General features: G+C 38.5%; 1 protein-coding gene across 3 annotated transcripts; it reads right to left on the minus strand.

The window, feature by feature from the left end:
- Nucleotides 1-44: 44 nt before the first annotated feature.
- On the minus strand, nt 45-17,076 carry LOC127444305 (matrix-remodeling-associated protein 5-like). 3 transcript variants are annotated; one of them, XM_051703577.1, is made up of 8 exons: nt 16,753-17,076; nt 16,227-16,477; nt 14,675-14,804; nt 14,142-14,532; nt 9,688-13,863; nt 7,503-8,424; nt 6,590-7,128; nt 6,328-6,485 (listed from the first exon to the last, which is right to left on the minus strand). In XM_051703577.1, the coding sequence occupies exons 2-8, from the start codon at nt 16,403-16,405 to the stop codon at nt 6,469-6,471; spliced, it is 6,354 nt and encodes a 2,117-aa protein (XP_051559537.1). In that variant the 5' UTR covers nt 16,406-16,477; nt 16,753-17,076; the 3' UTR covers nt 6,328-6,468. The 3 variants fall into 3 exon arrangements, with proteins under 3 accessions (XP_051559536.1, XP_051559535.1, XP_051559537.1); XM_051703576.1 differs by having other exon boundaries at nt 45-7,128; nt 16,227-16,435; XM_051703575.1 differs by having other exon boundaries at nt 45-7,128.
- Between the last annotated feature and the right edge of the window lie 1,787 nt (nt 17,077-18,863).

The following is an 18,863-nucleotide window of genomic DNA, read 5'->3' on the forward strand; positions in this document are numbered from 1 at the left end:
ATTTAATTAAATAAAGAATGGATTCAGACTTTGCTTTTGGAAGGGTTTATGATTGGCATGAAAACTACATTACTCTATAGGCTATATTAATAGATTACATGCAGTTTTAGGCTAGTTATTTTTTCACATCTCTGTCAAAACACCAATTCCAGAGTGTCAAAACAAAATCATGGAAAAAGAGCTAGACAGCTGGGTTTTGTTCAGAATGTACAGTCATCCCTTAACTGCCTCATCTTAACCGGTGCAGACAAGCGTGCCCAGGTGTGCCAAAGATGTGGAGCTCAAGCTTCATGTCTGTCTTCACTGATGCAGAACATTGAGTTAGTAGCAGACTCTTCAGCAGCTGGTGAACAGGCACCAAATAAATAAATAAAAAAACTCAGGTTATCTTGTTTTTGTTTTTACTCTTCCATGGCAATACAGAACAGTACACTCAAATAAATTAAGATGCTAATGACAGGCAAATATGTACAATGCAGCTACAGTGAAGGTTAGGACAAAAGCAATTCACCTTGAATAAATAATTTCTGCTGAAATGCAGATTACCAAGCAAGATAAATAAGGGACTTTATTTATCCTTATTGATTAGCTCATCATTATTAGCAATTTGAGTCCCCAAGGATGGATTATGGACCAGGCCTATACTCTTTGTAAATATAGAAAATGAAGTCCCCCTCAAATCCCCCTGATGTTTTATATCTCTATAACATTTTCATGGCAGTGTAATGACTCCCACAGAGGATATGCTTTTTCAGTCACTCTCTTGGAAAAACATTTCCTTCTGATTTCTTTCCCATTTCTGTAAACCACAGAAGGATATTGTTCTTTAAGTTTCTTTAATGGTCCAGATGCTTTAAATGTGTGTGGGATCCGTTGAAATGTCTGACTCCTGCTCTCTGTTTACTATGTCAGACCGCATTCTCACAATTCAAGTCTAGACTTAACACTTATCTCTTTAGCCAGACATACTCTTAATTTGGCAGTCAATCTTGTATTTATGCTTGCATTAGTCACAAACAATTCTAAGGATATCTTAATTCTGCACAATAAAAATAAAAATCACATCAAGGGAAAATTTACTGACCACTGCCTGCATTCTTTCAGACTCAAAAGATTACAACTTTATCATTATCATTACAATGTAATCATTATCTTACTAAAACATTAAATAATTAAAATTTTCTTAAATAAACATATGACTTGTATTACACATATTATTTAACTAGACAGTTTGCATTTCTTCCTGCTGAGTGTGGTTCCTCAAAGTTTTTTCCTTTACCTAACCATATCAGAGAGATTTTTCTTGTGTTCACTTGCTCACTGGGGGTACTATGAAACTATTTTATGTAAAGCAGCTTAAAAACAATTTATTCTGAAATGTGCTATCCAAATTAAACTGACCTGACTAAACAGCATAAAATAATTAAAATAATAATAATAATCATAATAATAAATATAACGGGGTTCAAGCAGTTTAAGCCCTTTAAGCACATGCGTAAAAAGTTATTATGTTTTATTTAGCAAGCATGTAACCACCTAGATCATATATGGAATAGACCATTTGCAGCCAATACAGGCAATTTACTAAGGAAATACATGGTTTTTAAAGCTTTTTAAAGCTCATTGCACCACCTATGGTCCGATCCTCATAAAAGTCTGCATGCTTGTTTAGAATCATGTGTCGCATGTGCTCACCTAATTGTGAAGTTCTGAGTTTTTGTTTAGGAATTATGGGCTTATTTGTATACTTGACCACGCCCATTTTCTAAATGACACTGTTATAGCTACCCAAAGGGTAAAGTTTAACATTTTTTTTTTTATAATTATTGACCTAGAGAGTCCAGAGAATTGTACTGCATTGGTTTTATTGAGGTTGAGCGAAAAACCCAGGACTAGTTCACAAAAGTAGGTTTTTTACATAATCATGAATATTTAATAAACGATTTGATTGACAGCAGTGGTTCTTGAGGCAAAGTTGTTTAGTATGAGGAGATCTAACAAATGATATGAATTATAGCTGCATCCCAATTCAGAGGCTGCATCCTTCAAAGGTCGCATTTGAAGGCCGATTGCGTCACTGCTGCGTGACAAAGGCTGTCCCAATTCGAAGGCTCCTTCAAATGCGGCCTCCAAATGTGTCCTTCGTTTCTCGTGAAATGAAGGATACAACGGATGGAACCTTTGCGGCCTTGCCTACCCCAGAATTCATTGCGCGCCAGTGATGACAGGATTTATTTTGAGAGAAATTGCCGAATTACTCTTTTAAACGTAAGTATTGGGTTTCAACTTACTCAAATATCTAATGATACAAATGTAAAAAAAAAAAAAAAAAAAAAAAAAATTTAAAGTGGTTAAAATGTTGACATATCTTACTAAGATGCGATTATATATAGATTATACTCTTTATTATATACAGAAATGGACCATGATGAAAATATTTAGACAGTTTGTGAACCCTGTTTTGTTTTCAGACAGTTTAATATAACTTTCAAAAAAGTCCAATACAAACATTACAGTTACTCGGCAGCTGTCACAGTTGTTAGGTGACAAGAACAGTCCTCCGTAGGCTAGACTGTCCCAATTAACAATGCTCAGTCCGACCTTCGCGGCCTTCGAAGGTGTGGCCTTTGAATTGGGACACAGCCATTGTGTGTATGTGTGAAACACCACATGATTACAGAGGCGTAAAACTCGTTAGCGCCATCCATTGGCTGATTTCTTTCAAATTTCTCACAGACCTCTAGGGCCAGGAGTCGAACAGGCCCACCGAGTTTTGTGCCGATCGGCCTCTGTTAACCTTGTCTAATAGGTCCTCAAATTTCATTGGCTGATGGCAGCCATGTTTTTTGAGATACGCCAATGTACTCATACACAGTCATGGTACCTTGGACAAAGACACTGCATGCCGATTTTCAACTCAATCAGACTAAGGGTTACGTAGTTAGAGCTGTTTTCATGTTGTTGTCCTGTTATAGCGCCACCAAGTGGCAAAACTCCGTGTTTTTTTTACTGTGACCTCAGATTGAGCTCATTCATACACATGTGTACTGAGTTTGGTGAAATATCTCATTTCGTTCGGGCGTTATAGCCATTTTTTGCTATTTTTTTTTTTATATTTATTGATAATCAGACTCCAGAGTATATTATATAGTATAGTATATTTCTGCACTGGTTTGGTTCCGATCAGGCAAAAAACCTAGGACTAGTTCGCAAAAGTAGGTTTTTAACATTATCTGAAATATTTACAGAACGGTTTGACAGACACCAATGCTTCTTGAGGCAAAGTTGTTTAGAATGAGAAGAGCTATCAGGTGATATACATTACTTATGTTTTTTCACAACACTGCATTATATACAACCATTAACACCTACAAAAATCGTGATAGCACCACCTAGTGCCCGATTTTATTTAAACTTTGCACAATCCTCTCAGACTAAGAGTCAAATAGGTCCACCAAGTTTCGTTCCGATCGGTCATTGTTAATCTTGTGTAATAGCTGCTGAAATTTGATTGGCTGATAGCGTCCATGTTTTTCAACATATGTGAATGTCCATACAGACAATAATGGCAGATGAGACAAAGACAATGTATGCAAATTTTGAAGTCAATAGGTTTAACAGTTTCATTGTTACAACCAATGTCATGTTTTTTTTTTTTTGCTATTATAGCGCCATCATGTGGCAAAACTGTACCACCTTTTCTGGGCGATCAAAGATTGACCTCTTACATAAGCATGCCAAGTTTGGTGAAGATATCTCATTTCCTTCAAGAGTTATATCCATTTACATAAAATTGGCCACTCCTACTTCCTATGTTTTCACATACCGTAGCTAGCTCAAGTCGAAAGTTCAAACTTTTTTTGATAACTTTTGATAATGACACTCCATAGAATCATTTGGCACTGGTTTGGTCCCGATTGGACAAAAAACCTAGGACTAGTTCGCAATAGTAGGTTTTACAAAAAATCCAAGATGGCGGAAAACTTTTATAGGCAGAAATTGAATCAGAGATATACGTTTTGTTTTGTTTGAGCCAAGGATTCCAATGGTATAAAGAACTTGAGTCTATGACAAATGGTCCAGGAGTTATGAGCAGTTTCGCGTTTTTGCGAAAACTACCATCTGACCAATTTTCAAGTCTCTAGGCCTTACGGTTTGCTCTGCCCGATCAGTTTTATGGCGGAATAATAATAATAATAATAATAATAATAAAAATCTTAACAATTACATTACAATAGGGATTCAGGGCTAAGAGCTTAACCCCTAATAATAGTAATATGGCCAAGTCTGCTATGACTGTCACAACTACTGATGGGTCACCTTGTTTGACCTCAGAAAGGCTGACATGAACATTTTTTAAAGTCTTATTTATTAAAAAATATACAAAATAGAAATACATTAGTCTTCAAAAGACAAATAATTTATAAGTGTTAAAAGTGGGTACAAGAATGAGCCATCTTTAAACAGACCTATGTAGACAGGAGTCATATGCAGACACTATAATAGACAACTGTGTTCCTGATTTTCTGTCAATTATTAATGAGAATCTGTGAATAAATTTAATACTGACCCTGCACTCTGACCCCAGCTTAGCTGGGATGTGCAAAAAAAAAAAAAATTTCACTGTATATGTTCAAAATGTATAATGTGTGATGCAAATAAATGCTGCTTCTCAAAGGCTGCTTCTACTGCAAAAAAACAAAAAAAAAAAAAACAAACAAACAAACAAAAAAACATGCTCTAGCCACAGTTGTGATAACAGATTATGAGCTTTTGTCATTCAATGACAAGTTCTCCAAGTATGGTTGAAAAAATATGTAGAGAAGTATTATTACAATAATTATATCCCTGAAAAATTGTGACATTCAGAATAAAAGGCTGCCATAAAGTATTTTTCATCTATACATTTTGACATAAACTGTCATTGTCAAACAATAAAGGTAGAAAGATGCCTCATAATATCAGTAGGTTGGTTATGTTGCTTACATGAATCGCTTTGCAAGCTTCTAAAGAAAAGTACCTTTAAACGTTTTGTAAATTTTTTGTTGCAAACATTGTAATTTTAAGCACCCATGATTAGTCAGAAATAATGTAATGTTTTTGAGTTGGGCTGATTCCATTCAATATTTCACATTGACAAATGCTAAAGCTATCAAACTTGGATGACAGCTCAACAACGCAGTTCCTTGGGCATATGAACAGAAGATGTTGTCTGCTTCTCAGTATACATAAAGGTATGTACCTTTTGAGTCAACCCCTATCACATTTCTGGCTGTACATCTGTAGAATCCAGCATCTCTTGTTGTAGGGTTCTGGATGATTAAGGAGCCCTGAGGATGGAGATACTTGTTCCCAAACAGACGTGGTTGAGAGCTGGCAACAAGCCGTGTTCGATCTGGGGTCTCCCATGCCACTTCTGCTTTGGGGATACCTATGGCCACACAGTTAAGTTGTACTGCTACTCCTCTTCTAGAATAGGTGGCAGGAGCTGGGCCACTAGTAATTTGAGGTGGATATGCAATGATAATAACTTGGACAGTGAGCAGGGAGTTTCCATATTCATTGGAAGCCCTGCAGGTGTATGATCCCCTGTCATGGACAGAAGCTTGCTGGATGGAGAGGGTTCCATTGGGAAGAACGGCATAACGACCTGCTCTTTGAGGTTGGTTTAAGACCATCCCACTTGGCAGAGTCCAGCTGAGACGGACAGAGTCTGTGTTTGACAAGCAGTGCAGCTGGACATCCTCCCCATTTATGACGCTAAGGGGTGAGTTGTACATGTTATTGATATCTGGCTTTTGCCCTGGCGTTAGTGTAACTGTTCTCTCAACCACTCCACCGGCATTGCGTCCCAAACAGCGATATGTGCCTGCCTCTGAGAGAGCAGGGTTACTGATGACCAATGTCCCATCAGACTTGTGGAGGAATTTATTGAATTGCCCACCTCTCAATAGTGGGGAGCCATTTGGAAGGATCCATGTCACCTGTGGGGCTGGTGACCCTTCAACTGAACAGTTTAGGTTAATGATCCTGCCCACAGTCAATGAGACTGACTCCATTTTTGGACTCCTAAGTTTTGGCTTTTCTAAAATGTCTGTTACATCAAGCTGAATAACAAGCCTTGTCTCACCTCCCTCATTACGAGCAATACAGGCTAACTGGCCTGAATCTGTTATTCTCACTAAGCGGATATCCAGAGTGCCATTGCGATGTACTGTCATTCGACTCCCATAATATGGTGCAGGGAGAACAACATTCTCTGGGAGAACCCACATGACACGTGGAGCAGGGGTGCCAGTGGCCTCACATTCAATCAATTTTCGCTGATCTCTTACAGCAGACACTCTTAGTGAATTTGTGGTGCCTCTGAGACCATTAATTGTTGGAGGAGAGACAAGGATTTCTACTCTGGTCACTTTGCGATCCTGCCCTGCAGTGTTCCTCGCCAGACATACATAGTTCCCACCATCAAATCGCTGAACTTTCTGAATGAATAGAGTCCCATTAGTATGTATAATATACTTGCCTGAAACTGAAGTGATGACTTTGTTAGTGGGTGAGAACCACAATATAAGAGGCGTTGGCTCACCTTTGGCACTGCATTTCAGAGATACAGATTCTCCGTAGAGAACCCTGATGAAATCATGTGTCTTATTTTCAATAACAGGCACATCTGCAACTACATTAACATGCACTTTCATCTCATCTTTACCAATCTGGTTCTCAGCATAACAAGTATAGTCACCCTCTTCACGCATCCCTACTTCATTGAAGAAGAGTGTTCCATTGTCAAAGACAACATACCTTCGACTTCGACTCCAAATATGATGTTCAGGCTTAATGACATTGTCGATCATGGTGCCATCAGGCAATGCCCACTGGATTTTTGGATTGGGTAGCCCTGAGGCCACACAGTCAACCTTTAGGTTACCGCCATACAATACAGTCCTATCCACCTCTGTCTTCTGCTCAATTTTGGCTGGTTTTGTCAGGACATTGACCTTAAGGGGCACAAAATCATCACCGATTTTGTTGCGAGCAACACAGAGGTATTCACCATCATCTTTCTCTGTCACAGGAAGGATGGATAGTGTACCATTGGAAGATACTTTGATCCTCGGATCATAACTGAAATATGAAAAAAATAAATAAATACATGTGACAAAGCATGTGAGAAACATTTTCTGTTCTAACAACAAAAAAAGCAGCCTGCAGGGGTAGGCCTATGTGTGACAGGCAAAAACATTGCTGAAATTACATTTGTATTATAGAAAAATGACTAAATAAGTTATGTAATTATTTTGTAGAAATGCTTGTAATTAGGAAGTTGTTAGAGTGTTTGTGTGGCATGCAAAGTGTACCTGTCCGATCAGTCAAAGCCGAATGGAGAGAGATGCAGAAGGGAGGAAAGAGAAAGGTACTATGTGCACATTTTTCCTAAGTGTACAAACCCAGTATCTTTACAGGACAGGATATGTGCTTCAGTGAAGTGTTTATATTACCTGTAGTGAGCATCCACAAGCTTTTTGGATGGAGTCCTCCAGATGATCCTTGGTTCTGGATCCCCTGATGCAATACAGTCCAGGTTCAACCTGCTTCCATAGACCACATCTGTTTTTTGAGATGATGAGAATGTAATCCTGGCCCTGGAGGATATTATGGATTTCCTTACAGTCAAATTAATGACCCTCCATGCAGTGCCAACCACATTGGTTACTGTGCATTCATATCTACCCGTATCTGTCAGAGAAAGACTATGAACATATAGTGTCCCATTGGGGAAGACAAACATGTTTTGGCCATTAATAAACTGAGAGGGATGGAGTTGCATGCCATCAGGGGTAGTCCAGCTAATGGAAGTGGGAGGGGCAGCCTTGACAATGCACTTCAATTGGGCAGTGCTTCCTTCTGGAAGAGTGACATTCTCATGCCTTGACTGTTGAATGATGGGTGGCAAGGCAGCAACAGTGAGTCGAATAGATATGGCATCAGTACCTGCTGCATTACTAGCAATGCATTTATAAATTCCTCGATCTGTGTGACTGGCCGATTTTATGTGAAGCGTGCCATTGGATGAGGCTGAGACCCTCTGATCAGACAAGCCATGAGTAGGTCCACCAGAATGTACCATTGCCCTATCAGGGAGGACCCAGGTGATTCGAGGCTGAGGATGCCCTTGAGACTGACAATCAAGCTCAACACTTTCTCCAAGGTATGCTGTGGCTTCTCTATAGCGTGGCTGCAGCACTCTGGGTTGTTCAGCCAAAACAATTAAATTAACCATGGTCTTGTCCTCTCCATACTGGTTTTGGACACTGCAGAGGTACTGGCCTCGGTCCAGAGGAATTACTTTGCGGATAACAAGTGTGCCATTAGAGAGGACTTCAAACCTCTGGACCCTAGTGTTCTGTGCAACACTAACTCCTGCAGGAAAATACAATGACATGCTTTACACCACAAAATCATTTTGAGCTCTCAAAATGCACCACGAGTCAAAAATTTGGACACACCTTCTCATTTTTTATTATAACTATTTTCCATATAAAAGAAAAATTGTCTGAGTTCGTAATGGAATACTACTATATTATTCTTACTAGTTCTGCCATTTATAGTTATTTAGCCAAAGTAAATTCATCAAAACTATGAAATAACACCACTGGAAGAATTTCAAACAAATCCAAACTATCTTATATTTTAGCTTCTTCAAAGTAGTCACCCTTTGCCCAGATTACAGCAGTGCACACTCTGGACATTCTTTCAACCAACTTCATGAGATATCCACTTGGGATGATTTTTAAGCAGTATTGAATATGTTCCAATGCATTCTGGGCTCTTGTTGGCTACTTTTCCTTCACTATCTTGTCCAACTCATACATTAAAAAAAATAGTTCAAATTTTTGTTTAGTAAAGAATCCATATTCAAGCTCAATTTAAGATCATGAGAAACATAAATTCAGTCAAGAATGCTCAAACTTTTGACTTAGTAGTGTAGAATAAACTTGGTGTATGGATTAAACATGATTCCATGATGTTTTCTACCCATTATGACTTACTTTCTTCCACTGAACACCAGAGGAAAGTTTTTTAACAATGCTATTTCCCATACAATGAAAGTGAATGGGGACTGAGGCTGTCAGTCCCTGACATTTTGCTTAAAACTACTGTCAATTATTTTGGACACAGCAACAGACAGGATATGATGTCTCGCTTGAGGGCTTCTGTTTTTAATAATAAATCACGAATAACAAATAATATAATATTAAAAATGTTGAAACATACTATCTTCTTACTTTACTGCAACAATAAAAACATTCAGCTTAAAAAAGCCAAGAGGCCAGTTTGTGACATTTGATCTTCTATTGGTCACATGTCTTCTCATCCAAATTTGCAGGTAAGAGTTTATCAAGTTTAAACTTTGGTGCGCAGATTGCGTATTTATGAAATGTGATTTGTTTTTTTTTGCTTGCGTTTCAGGTCTTAGAAGTGTGAAGTGTAGTGAGACTTATTTTTCCTTTTGTCTCCCATGGAAGAAAGAAAGTCATACAAGCTTGGAATGGCACAGAGGGTGAGTAAATATTGACAGAATGAAAGATACTTACTTTAAAAAAAACAAAACATAAATTAATCCACAATAAATTTAAGGACATGTCAAGTGATAGTTTAAAAAAACTTCCTAATCTATCCTACCTGTAGAAACTTTAGTCCAGGAAAGGAAAGGATTGGGCATCCCCACAGCAACACAGGGCAAATATGCATCAGTTTCAATCTGTGCTGCAACAGAGCTAATGTCTGTGCTGGTGATTTGAGGTCTTCCTCTACCCTCGGGCACTGTTGTTTGTCTTTGTTGAACTCCTCCTGATATGGTGTAATGTATAGAAGAGTTGCCACTACTCTGAACACCTTGCCTCATAGGAAATTGTTGCTGTGTTGAGGAATATGTTGAAGACAGTGGTGGAGTTATGGATGCTTTTGTAATGGTCTTTTTGCAGATGTTTCCCTCTAATCTTTGAGATCTCGTCTCCTCAGAGTTGAAATTTGTGCCACTGACAGTATATGGTTTAACACTGGCTGATTGATAAGAAAATAGTCTAACTGGAGATGTTGTTCTATTGGATGGTCTGTTAAATTCAAGTTTACCAATGGTTTCCTGGCCTGGGGTTACAAATCTTTCTTTGTGACTGTCAGGAATGTGATTTGCATTGTCTGTTTCAACTACCCTGCTTGCAGAAAGGGGTGTAATTGGGCAATGCGTATGTGTACATGCTGTAGGGGGCTTTATGGCTGTTGTAGTAGTTATTGTGGTTGTGGTAAGTATGTTTTCTTTAGTAAATGGAGGCTCATTAACATTTCCTGATGGACTCCAAAGATTCATAGCTGGAGTTGAATCTTCTCTGTTGTGAATGCTATCAGCTGAAACCCTGCTGGGTTGTGTGGTTGCAAGCATTAATTGTTGAGAGCTTTTGGGCCTGTCTGTTGGAACCAGTGAACTCTGGTGAGCTCCTTCAAAAATGACTGCCGTCACTGAACCACGTGGGATTTTTGCATAATCATTTTCGAGAGTTTGATGCTGGGTGCTTGGGGAAGATGAAGAGAATAGCCTCAGTGGAAACATCCTCACAAGCTCTTTGGATGACATCACATTTTCAGCATCTGTGGGTTTATATTGGTTGTTTGTTTTGTCTGGACTTTCACCTGGGATCTCTTCTGATTGTGCTCGAGAGCTCTCAAGGGAGTCATCTGATGTTGGGCTTAAGCTGGTGTCTTCTGTAATGCTTTTCTGTTGTGTCTCTTCAAAAGTTTTAGTTGCAGGGGTACGGATACTAGTAAACCACTCATGGTCGGCTGCCCTCAATGGAGGATTTGGAATAGGAGACAATGTGTATATTTTTTCATTGTGCAAAGTTGCTTTCTCGTCTTCTTTTCCAAAACTAATGGATGTTGATGGAGTCACTGAAACTGTTGTGGTGCTTTTGAGTTCTTGAGTTGTCTTAGCATTGGGTGAGTATCTATACTTTGTTACAGACAATTTTTCTTGGTGTATGAATTTATGGGTTTGGTGATTCCTGCCACTGTATAAAGGATCTGTGTTCTCGTTATGAGTCATTTTGCCTAGTGACGGTAGTTGGCTGTGAGTTAATGGAACAGTAGTATTAATCTTGGCTCCTGCACTTTTGGCCCATTGAGATGTTTCAATATTAGTTTTAAAGAAAGCAGTTGTCTTAGTAACGACTGAAAACCCATTCATGACCTCAGCAATTAAAGCTGAAGTGGGCTGTGGGGTGGCATTTGTGAGATATACAGATGATTTAAAACTGTTTGCCTTAGTTCTAATTCTATTAGGCTTTCTACGTCTTCCACCAGTCCTCCTCCTGCTGGACGAGTTCCTAGCACGTGAGGATGAAGCAGTAAGTGAATTAGAGGAGGTTGCTTTATTATTTCCTGAAGTGGGTTTGGTGGTTGATGTCACAGTAGTAAGCAGTGGAACTTTTGAGATATTATTTTTCTCTTGAGTTGTGTGCTTTTGTAGGGGCTGTGTTCCTTGCTTAATTGTAGTTGGGATTTCAGTAAATGAGTTGGCATCACCATATGTTTCTGAACTTGGTCCTATGTCGGCCTTTGCGGAGGTTGATGCTAAGCTGTAATAAGTCTTTCCTTGATAATCCTGTCCCACATGTTCAAGACTTTTTAAAACCCTGTATTCATCATCATCATCGTCATCATCAAACTTCTGCATTGCTTCAACTGCTCTACTATCATCCATTGTGTGGCTTTGTTTTTCCTGTAAATTAGTTCCATATGACATTGTGCTCAACATAGTGCTCATTTTAAACCCCTCTGCAACTTCTGAATGTCCCACAGTAAAATGGGTCATCTGTGGACCAACTGTGGGTTGTGCAATAGGTGTGCTAACTGTAAACACATCTGAATTCATATCAGTTTCAGGTGCAGCTATCTGGTAAACAACATGTCTCTGGTCCTCATAATCCAGAGGTCTTATATCCATGTTGTAATTAGTAACCTGAATAGGCATCTGTGACATTGTGACTGCGTACAGTGCCTCTTCAAATGGTACTGTTTTTGTTGTACCTTCTGCAGATGATCCTTCAATCCTGTTAGTAGTTTCTGACTTCTTTGTGTAGGCAGTCTCTGACTCCTGTATTCTGTTTGTACTGCTTTGAACAGAGTTTGGATTAGTAGTTTTTGGACTAGTTCCACCACTGCGAACTTTTGCCAAAATGCTAGCCCAGCGCTTTGGATCTATTTGGTTGTTTGACATACTAATTCTTCTTCTTGACTCTACAGTGTTAACCCTGTCCCCTCCTGTGGTACTTACTCTTCCCCTTGGCATAATAGGGCGTCTCCAAGTATTCCTAGATGGATGGCCACCCCTTATTCCCATATTTGGGACCCTCCTTCCATTGGGTAAATCAGCACGCCTTAGAGGGGCTTTCTCAGAAAGCTCTTCAGGATCATTATCCCCAGATGACTCCACATCATTAGTCATGATGACTTTTATTTTGGTTGAAAGTCCCTCAGCAGGTTGAGGCCTGCTGGAGTATTTCCTTAAGGGGAGGGTACCTTGTGGTCTAGCTATTATTACTTTTGTTACCAAAGTGTCCATCCCATGCTGGTTTCCTGCTACACACTTATAATATCCACTGTCTGAAAGCTGACTGTGTCGAATAATCAGAGTTCCGTTTGATAACACAATTGTCTTAGAAATGTTTACCCACTTGTTTACAATGCTTCCATCAGGAAGAATCCAGTGTACATCAGCATCAGGCGACCCAGTGGCAACACATGGAAGGGAAACAGCTCCTCCTGCAAATCTTGTAATTGGCTCTGTTACTCCTTCACCTCCAGGAGGTGGGCTGGAGGATTCCTCCACTGTCAGACGAAAAGGGAGGATAGTGAGGTCATCAGAGACCTGTGCAATACAATAGTACACTCCTGAATCAGAATGTTCAAGAGATTTGATTTCAAGCAGGCCAGAACTTGATGCTGAGAGCCTGTTATCACCACTGCTATAAGGTGTTTTTAATATAGAGCCATCAGGGAGCATCCATTTAACTGACTGGTTCCCTGAGCTATGTATGGCACAGCTTATCTCAACAGGACTTCCCACCACAGCAGCCTGCATTGTTTTAGTGTCATTTTTGGAATCAATTATAACCCACCCCCTTTTCTGCTGTCTTAAAGATTCAGTCTCCACAACTTCAGTCAGATGGGTGCTTAGAAGGAGTCTAACACTTTTACTTGTAGACTGAAGTCTGTTAAGCTGGAGGTCCATTGATGGCTGCATTAACCAGGATGGCTCAGCTACTATATCTGCTTTCACTCCCGTATAGTAAAGAGCATCCCTTTTAACATCTTGCCGATATCTGAAGCTAACGTAAGGGTCCTTCCTTAACATAATTTCCCTTTGAAGGTGGGCTGGAACACCACTGTAATATGCAATCAATCTCCACAACCTCTCATAATTCGACCTGTCAATGGGACACTGTAGATCTAATGTCAGAGTCAGGTTTGCTGATATTTGATTCTGGTTAACATAGTCCCAGCCTATGCTAGTCAGCTCTCTTGGCTCAATGACAAGGCAGTTCAAGTCTACTTGATGTCCATGTTCGTCTGACAGGCCCAGGGAAATGTTGCCTAGGGGTTGACGAAATTCATCCATCGTCAGGAGTTCACTTTCTGTGTCCTCAGAGGAAATGACTCCATGTGGGGTGCTGAGAACGGGAATATTGCAAGTGGGCCTCTCTATCTCCTGGAGATGTTTCTTCTTTAGGTGTTTTGGAGAGGAACACACAGGGCAGAGCTGGCCTTCATAATAAGCTTTGTCCTTCTTACATTTTAACACACCTGGGAAATAAAAAAAGAGGGGGTCAGAAGTAAGTGGACATTCATCATGATAAGATAAAGTCCTAAAATTATATGTCCCTTTAGCATGCTCTATCCTGTAAACACATTGAAAACAAATCTGCAACTAATATTGCTGTTTTTAATACTGTATAATTATAAATGTCATCATATAATCTTATGCAGCACATTGTGCTAAATCTATTTCTATTACTTTCCATCTATATGATAAGAACATCCAAATTTGGAGATTTTTACAACAACGTCATGATAACAATGACCTTGTGAATTTGTATTCCACTCTTTGAACCATCTCATGTGGCAGTCACAGGTCCAGGGGTTCCCATGCAGGGACAGGTTCTCTAGGTATGGCATGCCTGCCAGCATCCACTGTGACAGTGTGGTAAGTGCATTATCAGACAGGTACAGGTGTTTCAGGGTGGACACTGGGAAGTGCCCAAGAATAGAGAAAGTGGAGAAGGTGGCTGGGTGGAGCTGCTGAAGTTGGTTACCCTCCAGTTGCAGAAGACGAAGAGAGGTGAGGCCTTGAAATGCATCAGGGTTAATGAACTCAAGTTTGTTGTGATCCAGGTGCAGCCTAGTGACACTCCAGAGACCCAAAAGGGTTTGTCTGCTAATTACCTTCAGCTTATTATAGCTTAGTTTCAGCATCTGAGGAGAAAGAAGCATTGAACCAAATAAATTTATTTATTTACATTTGCTTTAACAATCTGAATTCAAAACCTTCAAAAAAAAAAAGTACAGAGAGAATGATTTCTTAATGGGAAATTTCAAACAATAGTGTTGACAGCACCTGAAGGGATACGAGGTCGCGGAATGTTCCATCAGGAATTCGATTCACATCATTCCCATGCATCAAAAGCAGCTCTAGTTTTCGTAGCCCAGCAAAAGAGCTGTACGCTATTTTATTTATAGTATTGAACCTGAGTGGAGGAAGGACAAAGGAGTGAAATAACAAGAATGTTAACTGATATACTGCAGATTTACCAAATAGAATCTAACATGAAATTTCAATATATTTCGGTATGATGCCAATCTTGCCTGGGACAGCCAGACTAAGTCTCGAACATCCGTGCATTGTTGTAGTTCATCTGTAAAATAGTCTGAATATTCCTGGCATTTAACATCATCAAGGGACATTCCCACTAACCTACAGATGAACCCAACTGGATGACTGGTGAAAAGTCTTGAAACAATGAATAATAAAATTTAGTTTCAGACATGCTACAATGACCTAGATGAATGATAACCAAGGTTATTATTATATTATAAATAATGGTTTAAATTTGGATCTGTTTATTATACAAAGTGATTGTATGGCTTCAGAAGACTTGTAAAATAGTGCACGTCATATGGACTGCTTTTACTGTGGTTTTATGGTGTTTTTGTCCTTTAAGCTTGACAGCCCAGAGTCACTAGATACTGTATATTAAATATAAAAGTGAAGTAATATAAAGTGAAGATATATATTTATAAAGTGAAGATTTGTTTTTAATTTCCTTTTGTGTAGGGGTGTATGAATGACCCCCCAGTTATAATGGTTGCTATGCCACTGCTTTTGTGTTCCACAGAAGAAAGTCATTTTGGGGTCAGTTATTCAATAACAATAACAATAACAATAACAATAACAATAACAATAACTGTTACAGATGAAAACTAGAGTGAATTTCTTTTTTTTTTTTTCTTTTTTTTTCTTACGAAAATAAAAACAAAACTGAAACTAAACTAAACTAAACTAAACTGAAATTAAATGAAAAACTTGCACTACAACAGGAACAACATTTTTGGAGATTTTTTTTTTTTTTTTTTACTCTATTTACTGATTCTGCTCAATTAGACAGGAAGGGGTGTCTTATCAATATACATCTATTAATCACAGTTCACTTTTTGTACATGACGTGTAGGGGCAGGTAAATCTGAGAGGGGCTCTCCACAATAGTAAACCAATGTGCAGGTTACAGTGGTGCAGATGTCTAAACTCCATGCACTGCAGTATGTTGTGTTGTAAATTTCACAAGTACAACTTTGTTGCAATTAGTTTGATTATTGTGCAGTTCCTGATCATGCAGTATGAGTAATAGGTAGGTGAAACAATTTGTGGTGCTATAAGATGAGAAGATAAGAAACATTATAACTAATTACAAATAAACTGATTTTTACCAAATAAAAATACAAACTCTAGTGAAATGTTAAAAATGAAATTAATAACCCTTCTGACAAGCCTTAAAGATAAATCAGTTTGGAAGTGTTTGCTGTTTTAAAAGCTTGAATTTAGAATGAAAGCAAAAAAAACAAACAAAAAAAACAATGTGTGTAGACAATATTCACATGGCACACAGTCTTACCCCAGGTTCATCCGTTGCACCTGTTTGGGCACGCCAGTTGGCACTGTAAGTAAGGAACGGAACGTGCAGTGCACCTCTGCGGGCTGGTGGCATGCACATGGCTGTGGGCAACAACGTACCACTACTGGCAGTGCTACCATCACCAGCATCATGAAAACCTGAGAATGAAAGCGGCCCATCTTCAGCCCCACAGCTGCAACCGCCTCAAACTGCAGAAAGACGCAGCAGTTGGAGCGGGATATTGCAATATACTGTCAAAAAAAAAAAAAAATTTACTTGTGCCTTATCAGAAGTTAATATCTACAGTAGCAAGGCGCTTGTCCAGAAGTATTTAAATAGAAAGACTAAGCAAAACGGTGCTTATCGAGACACATGAAATAAAGCATTTGATGTTGAATGTAGCGGTTATGATTCATCTAGCAATACTATACATAAACATAAAGGTGTTACAATAGGCTACTGTCATGGCTATCAATACTGAACTCTGATTTCATCAAGTTACTGAATAATCAAATAAAAAGCAAACCTTATTTTTTCTTTGTTGATAGGAAATTATTCCAGCTACAATCCGACATGATTTTGGTCCACAGCACCTTTCAAAATTTCATCACCGGAGATAATGGTGTGATAGTCCATTTACTTCGGGCAGTAGGCTAAATTCTCAACCGATGATAAAAAAAAAAAAGAGAGAGAAGGAAACTGATTTCATTCATAAAGTATCTCCTTAATCTACGACGAATCCGATCGTTTGTATTCTGTTCATGCAATAAATATAAATCTTTAAAATCTTACAGAAAGAAGCGTCTTTCTGTATTTGAGAAAAGCCTTGAAGACTCCAGCTGTGGAACTGCTCGTTATGTTGGGAAACGTGAGAGTGGAACTTTCATATGGCGGTGGCGCGCGCGTCAATTCTTCTGGGCACAGTGGGGGAGTAACAGACCGACCGCCTTTCCACGCTGTCCTGAAGGCAATGCATTATTAGACAAGGACTTGCTGGAAAGCTTAGTAACGCTTTACAAAAAGGTTCCATTCATTAACATTAGTTAATGCATTAGCTATCATGGACAAACAATTGAGAATATATTTTTTTTTACATCATTTGTTAATCTTTGTTAATGTTAGTAAATAAAAATATTACAGTTCATTGTAAGTTCATGTTAGTTCATAGTGCATTAATGTTAACAAACACAAATTTTGTTTTTAAAAATGTATTACTATATGTTAAAGTTAAAACATTAACTAAGATTAATAAATGCTTAATAAGTAGTGTTTATTAGTTCATTTTTACTAATGTTGTTAACTAATGTTAACAAATGGAACCTTATTGTATAGTGCTACCAAAAGCTTTAAAAAAGTCCACATCAAAAAAATAGTGTATTTTTTTCTAATTCAATCCAAAGGAAAATTTTGGTCAGTATCTACATACATGATCCTATATGTAAACAGTGTTCCTATTGGTACCTTAGGAATGGTACCTGAAATAATTACATTTTCATGAATGTTCTGGCCCCACGTTAAAGGGTTAGACTCTATTTAAGTAAAGGTTGCAAAGTTCAAAGCCTTGTCATTTTCCTCCTAGACCCTGATCCTCCATGCCATTCACTCACACACACACGCACACACACACACACACACACACACACACACACACACACACACTGAGCATACTCTAAACTGACCCATGAATTCCCCTAAGTGAGTTCACAAGGTACCCTGAAGCATTAAAGAAGAGAATGTAGGGGGCTGGCCAGGGCAAATGTCAAAGATCTTGCCCATGTTATTGACCACTTGGGAGATTCCATACATCACGTCATTTCAAGCAGATAGCACACCTGTTTGAAAATGACATGTAGGTGCAGTCATCATCAATGTAGGAAACAGAGGCACTGAGCATAAACAGACTGTATACATGATAAAACTATAATACAAACAGAAAATATAATCACCATCTCCAACATAAAGTATAACATAAAACAACCATTGTTAGTATTATTAAGAAATTAGATATGGACCTAATCTATGAAGATGATAAATAGGTTCACAAAAATAAATAGGTGTTTAAATATTTCTTAAGGGGGTCTGTTCAGCTCGCCAAATCAGTTTACCAATATGCCAAAGATTATATGAGCCAGCGAACTCATGAAACCTTTGTTATGTAAGTCTTGAATGTTGGGATAAAAATGGGAAACCTCTACATGGAAAAAAATAAAGTAATTGATCTAATAACACTTCAGTTTTGATAGCCAGAATACCTAGAGATTAAGAAAACATGAATGGAAATTATAGACATTCCATTCAGCATTCTCAATCAATGCATTGTTAAAAAGTAATCAAAAAAAGCTTTCTAAGGTGACTGATTATCTGAGCACCTTTACATTCTTCAAAAAAAAAATGCTTAACTAATTCCTATTTTATGTACTTACCCTTAAATATCACTAATTTATTGTCAGAATGACATTTAAATACAGGGCAAGAATGTGAAAAAAAGAGGGACATCATTTTGACTCACACTGGTTCAAAAGTATGTGGCGATTCATTTCAAAGGTGCAAAGGTCACCCATGTCACAGACCACACCACAACCATGCAAAATTGACTTTGAATATATTTCTACTGTGGTTTGATGATAAACTGGATTG

This window comes from Myxocyprinus asiaticus, chromosome 7, assembly GCF_019703515.2.
Source record: "Myxocyprinus asiaticus isolate MX2 ecotype Aquarium Trade chromosome 7, UBuf_Myxa_2, whole genome shotgun sequence".
Taxonomy (NCBI): Eukaryota; Metazoa; Chordata; class Actinopteri; order Cypriniformes; family Catostomidae; genus Myxocyprinus; species Myxocyprinus asiaticus.